A 6,073-nucleotide genomic window follows, 5' to 3' on the forward strand; every position below is an offset into this window, starting at 1 on the left:
CTACGAAAAAATCATGGTATACAGTGATGCGGACTGGGCAGCTGACCTAGACGAAAGAAAGTCAACAAGCGGATACGTTTTCATGCTGCAAGGCGGAACGATTTCCTGGTGCTGCAAACGGCAACCAACCATCGCTCTATCTACATGTGAAGCTGAGTATATGGCCCTTTCTGCAGCTGTTCAGGAAGATGTAGAGATGAAGATGTAGATGTTTAAAGATGTAGTTCTAATCAACATTTTTTGTGATAATCAAAGCACAATTACAATCGCTAAGGCTGGTGGAATCCTAGGACGCAGCATATAGATATAAGGCATCATTATATTCGAGATGCACTTGAAATAAACATAATCAATATTGAATTTGTCACATCCGAAAATCAACTAGCTGATAAACGAAGATTTTAAGATTTCAAGATTACAGAGGCTGGTCCTATTTTCAATAATCGTGTGGTGCAACTAAAGAAATAGGAACAAACGAGAATTCCAAATTCTTTCATTCGTAGAGTAAAATCTTTCTTTGGCCAATTCACGAATTCGAGAGGTAAAGACTTACAATGGTTATTCGTTCGGGCGTTTCATCATCGGTAACCATGAACAGGGGTAAAAAAACTGTTTTCAGATTTTCAAATTTATTGAACTACACAATCCTTACACAATACAACTAACCTACTCAATCTCAATAACGGCACCCACTTTGGTAAATGCTTCTTTGAGCTTTTCCGCTTCTTCTTTCGAAATGTCTTCCTTCACCATCGTGGGGGCACTTTCGACGAACTTCTTGGCCTGCACCAGATTCATGCCTTCCAGCAGGTTCTTAACTTCCTTGATGAGCGCTACCTTCTGCTTATCATCGAATTTAACCAGCTTTACCTTAAACATCGTTTTGACCACCTTGGGGGCAGCCTCTTCCTCGTCGACTGGCGCTGCAGGTGCCGCCGCAAAGCCAGCACCAAATCCTGCCGGCATCATCGCGGCATCGGGAAGATTAAGCTTCTTTTTCAGCAGACCACTCAACTCTGACACCTCCAACAGATTGAGAGTGGCAATGCTGTCCACTATGGATACTAGTTTAGGATTGGCCGGCTTTTCTACCCCTGACGGAACTGGAATAGTGAGGTTTTCCGCAGCGGAAGCAACTGCTGCTTCTGCGTTCCGTATGTTGACTGTGGTTGAGATATTACGAATGTTTCTGCACGGTATTCTACTGATAATACGCAAATGGAACATTTTTGCAAAGAAAAGCGAACAAATACCGGTAAAAAACGTTGAAAACTTGTGAAACTAGAAATTCTGTTCTGAAAAATACGTCGTTACGTTATGTGTTGTGTGCCGCATGAGTTTTTAGTTTTTGGCATATTTCATGGTTACATAATGTCAAAAAAGTAAATAAACGAAGTGTTGCCATTTTTAGCTTATTTTTGAATCGACAGGAATCAGCCGGGTGGCATCCCTATATCACACAATAGGTTTGTTTTGCAGCCAACATTGCGCGACCGTATCCCACTGACAGTTCTGTATCCTAATGAAAATCAAATGTGATGTTTGTAAACAAAACAAATACTATCATGAATTTTACACTGAGATGTTGGCTACAAAAACATGGCGTCGTGCCACCGACCTGACAGGAATAGACGACCGCTTCGACATCTGGCTGTCGGTTTGAAAATCAAGGCAAATTTATTGTCGGGCCGCCAAAAAGATATTTTAGTTACTAGATAAAGATTGTCGCTGTCGTCGCTGTCCGAAACATCTTTTGCTGGCGAGGATAGGGGAGCTAAATCACAGAGAACAGACGTTGAAGCTGCACTCGCCATGTTGTGATAACTTTTTACTGTTCATTTTGAATAACTTTGAAATGTCGCCGTTATCCCGTGCATAATCAGCGCTAGCGTCATCAAAAAATGCCACTGTGCGCTAGTGTCGTTATGCACGCAAGAGCATACCAGCGCCATCGTGTTGTCAAAATGAGATTGTGAGTTGCAATGTCGACGTCGATGGCGTTGAGGTTCGGTGTGTTTGTTTACACATGTTTTGCAAGAAATTTTGTTCGAGCCTCCATGTCTGTTCTCTGTGGCTAAATGTCAAAGAAGGAAAATCCATACGATTTGACAGGTATGTACCACACATGTTTCGGACAGCAGAACAAAGGGAACCGTAGCCACAGAGAACAGACGTTGAAGCTGCACTCAATATGTTGTGATAACTTTTACTGTTCATTTTGAATAACTTTGGAATGTCGCCGTTATCCCGTGCATAATCAGCGCTAGCGTCATCAAAAAATGCCACTGTGCGCTAGTGTCGTTATGCATGCAAGAGTATAACAGCGCCATCGTGTTGTCAAAATGAGATTGTGAGTTGCAATGTCGACGTCGTTGGCGTTGCGGTTCGGTTTGTTTGTTTACACATGTTTTGCAAGAAATTTTGTTCGAGCCTCCATGTCTGTTCTCTGTGCCGTAGCGACAATCTTTATCTAGTAACTAAAATATCTTTTGGCCGCCACCAAACCGGACCGCGCGATTGAGCACTCATTAGTAGTGCGCATTATGCACGCATGGATGTACTATCATGCGCACTAATTAGAAATGAGTTGTGACGTCTAATAACTGCAGATATTTCATTTTATTGAAAACAAATTTTCGATTTTCACTATACACGGAATAATAAGAATCTATCCCAGAGCACAGAGAACAGACGTTGAAGCTGCACTCGCCATGTTGTGATAACTTTTTACTGTTCATTTTGAATAACTTTGGAATGTCGCCGTTATCCCGTGCATAATCAGCGCTAGCGTCATAAAAAATGCCACTGTGCGCTAGTGTCGTTATGCACGCAAGAGCATACCAGCGCCATCGTGTTGTCAAAATGAGATTGTGAGTTGCAATGTCGACGTCGATGGCGTTGAGGTTCGGTGTGTTTGTTTAATAGAGGTAATAAACTATAGAGGACGATTGTCGCTGCGGTTCCCTTTGTTATCGTTCCAAACATGTTGGGTACCTATCTGTCAAAACGTTCTGATTTTTCCTTTGTTGACATTTAGTGCCCTATCCTCGCCAGCAAAAGATGTTTCGCCAGTGACGACAGCGACAAGCGTCCTCTATAGTTTATTACCTCTATTGTTGGTTTACACATGTTTTACAAGAAATTTTGTTCGAGCCTCCATGTCTGTTCTCTGTGCCCAGAGTGCGCTGCGTTATGAGAAAAGATATTGCGCATAAATCCCAAAATTTTATTCCCACCTTTGGTTTCCGCGCCGAGCACTCAGCGCAAGACTCGGCGACAAAGGGAAAGTTATAAAGTTGGTAACCCTGATTTTTGACAATTAATGTCGATTGTTTGTGTGGAGTGCACCGATGTCAAAAAATAGAGCTTTTAGCTGAATTTTTTCATTGTCAATTGCAAGTTTTGACAGTATTATTCATGTATGAGTGAAAACATGTATAAAAGGTCTATCGAAGCAGTCGCTGAAGACAAATGTCATTGTCTTCAACGACGAAACGAAAAGTTTCAATGCAAAAGCAATATATAAATTTTGTAAAATTTTATTTTAGCACAGAGAACAGAGGATGGAGGATGGAGGCTCGAACAAAATTTCTTGCAAAACATGTGTAAAGAAACACACTGAACCTCAGCGCCATCGACGTCGACATTGCAACTCACAATCTCATTTTGACAACACGATGGCGCTGGTATGCGCTTGCATGCATAACGACACTAGCGCACAGTGGCATTTTTTGATGACGCTAGCACTGATTATGCACGCGATAACGGCGACATTCCAAAGTTATTTCAAAATGAACAATAAAAAGTTATCACAACATGGCGAGTGCAGCTTCAACGTCTGTTCTCTGTGATTTTAGCACACACGTAAAAAAATTCAATGTTGTTTATTATTAATACAGTTAAACCTCCGTGAGTCGATATCGAAGGGACCAAAATCCTTGGAAAGCTGTTTGAAGGGACCATCACAGTAACCCAGAAAATATTTTTTTAATATGGCATAATTTGCTTCCATGAGTCGATATCGAGTCATAGAACATCGACTCATGGAGGTTTGACTGTATTTCTAATACTTTTTTGCCAAAGCAAGCGCTTAATGACATGTATAAGAAAAAAACTTATACATCGCATTAGTCACATACATTCGGAAACTTATACTTTTCATTAACTTATGAATGTTATTAGCTTTTTGATATGGGATCACTCATTAGGTGCCATAATGAAGAGTATAAGCACAGAGAACAGACGTTGAAGCTGCTCTCGCTATGTTGTGATCCCAGCAAGGAAGGTTACTCTAACTTGAGCATAATGTGCATCTAACCTGTGAGATAGTTACACTAACATTCTCACTAACAGTTAGGGTAAAGTGAGGCTAAAGTTACGCTAGATTGACACACTTTTGTTAGGTATGTTCATGTTTGGTGCATAATTTCATCTAACCTGTTATTCTCACGTTAGGGAAACGTTAGATATGTTTCGCTTTGGGCGGTTAGGTAGCGGTTAGGTTCGTTCCAAAAGGGATTTTCATGCTGGTTTATTTACATCCAGCTGTCATTCAAGGCAGAATTATGTAAAGTATATACATATTTACTAGAGAAAGTATATAATTACATAACTGCCTCAAATGACAGTTAGATGTAAATACTTTATTAATAAAGATAGATCGTGGGAAATTATTTATTGTACCAAATAAGTAAAACGGAACGCCTGCATCTTTCGGAATTTTCGCCAGAACAGCCGTGCTGAAGCCAAGATCCGTTCCGGTGCAGCTTGCGGACAGCGTGGCGGGCAGTAAGCAGGCTCTCCACGGATTGCCGCTGGAAGCAGCTGGGAAGTAGTGAGCAGTACATCTCGGATCATCGGTTGCTGCGCTTGGGACATTTCAGACATGCCCCGTAATCCACGACCGGCAAGCAGATGGATCCACAACATTCTGGCTGGACATTCCGAATGCGCCAACAACTAAAGGAAAAAAAACAAAACAAATTATTATTCCACAGTTTCTAATTTGTTAGCAAGTTCCGTCCCACCTGTGCTTTGTATACTCGGCCGGGTTAATGTCGATCTGTCGATGGTTGTGGGGCAGTGCTGTGCTCGGTTTAGGTGCCGGGCCTGATGGCCGATGAGGGCTGCCATTGCTGATCCTGGTACACCATCCGACCAGCTTGAGTCAGTTCCAACAGCTGTCGCATACGCTGGACACTTGATTAACGAATTGACGACGATATGTAGCGAGGACATAGACCGTGCCGGCAGTGAAGACATGCGGCATCGGCATAATCTGGTCCAGTGAGCAACCGGCTGCTGTAGATGTTTTCGGCCGAACAAGAGAACCAATGGTCCGCTGCTGATTTGGTATGCCAAGATTTGTTCGTAGCAGAAATGCTGGGTGCTCGTCGCAACCAAGCTCGATATTCATCCGAGGCAAAGATTAATGCACTGCCGATTAAACGATGGCGAAAATCCCGAGGATCCTTACTTGAGAGCTGAAAAGATTTCCGTCGTTTTCGTACTGCAGTCTGAACTAATCTAACACCGGACGGGATGGTTTTGAAAGGATCCAGTGGCGATGAACCGTACTTCGGACTGCATGATGGCGGTGGAGGTTCCTAATGTCCGCAACGGTCAAGTGTATCGCCGGCGATTGACCTGCTTGCATAAGGTCGGATGTTAGGCGTGTCTCCCGAGTGATTGGTAGTCTGCGTATCCGAGTAGAAGCAGGTGTTGATCGAAACCGCTTCGTGGAAACCTTTGATAGGATTGCGACATGATGACACCGGTTCCGGCTGACATGCGTCGGTTGGCGCTTGGGTAGAACGCACCTTTTCGGCAAGACTTTCTAGCGTGCCAGCTTTCTGATAGTACGAGTGCGAAGATTGGATGCCCTGCGCTCTCTTCGGTTGTTCGGTGATGACTTACGGTGGTGGTGGAGGTTTATGGCTCCAGCTGAGTGTTTCCACTGACTGGCCCAGCTGGGGACCGCAATATAGATCCAGCTGTTTGCTCTGGGGACTGTAATTAGTGATGCCCAGTTTAATACGGGAGTGAGACTACGGTACATTTGCGGTGGCCCTGG

The 6,073-nt window shown here is 43.2% G+C and overlaps 1 protein-coding gene across 1 annotated transcript; it reads right to left on the reverse strand.

The window, feature by feature from the left end:
* Positions 1–612: 612 nt before the first annotated feature.
* LOC134204502 (uncharacterized) lies at positions 613–1,347 on the reverse strand. Its single transcript, XM_062679316.1, has one exon. It carries the CDS (start codon positions 1,225–1,227, stop codon positions 667–669), a length of 561 nt encoding a protein of 186 aa, XP_062535300.1. The 5' UTR covers positions 1,228–1,347; the 3' UTR covers positions 613–666.
* Positions 1,348–6,073: the final 4,726 nt, after the last annotated feature.

This window comes from Armigeres subalbatus, unplaced genomic scaffold (assembly GCF_024139115.2).
Source record: "Armigeres subalbatus isolate Guangzhou_Male unplaced genomic scaffold, GZ_Asu_2 Contig630, whole genome shotgun sequence".
Taxonomy (NCBI): Eukaryota; Metazoa; Arthropoda; class Insecta; order Diptera; family Culicidae; genus Armigeres; species Armigeres subalbatus.

What these genes read in the sequence shown, in the direction of transcription:
- LOC134204502 (XM_062679316.1), bottom strand. Translation starts at nt 1,227, where the DNA reads ATGTTCCATTTGCGTATTATCAGTAGAATACCGTGCAGAAACATTCGT.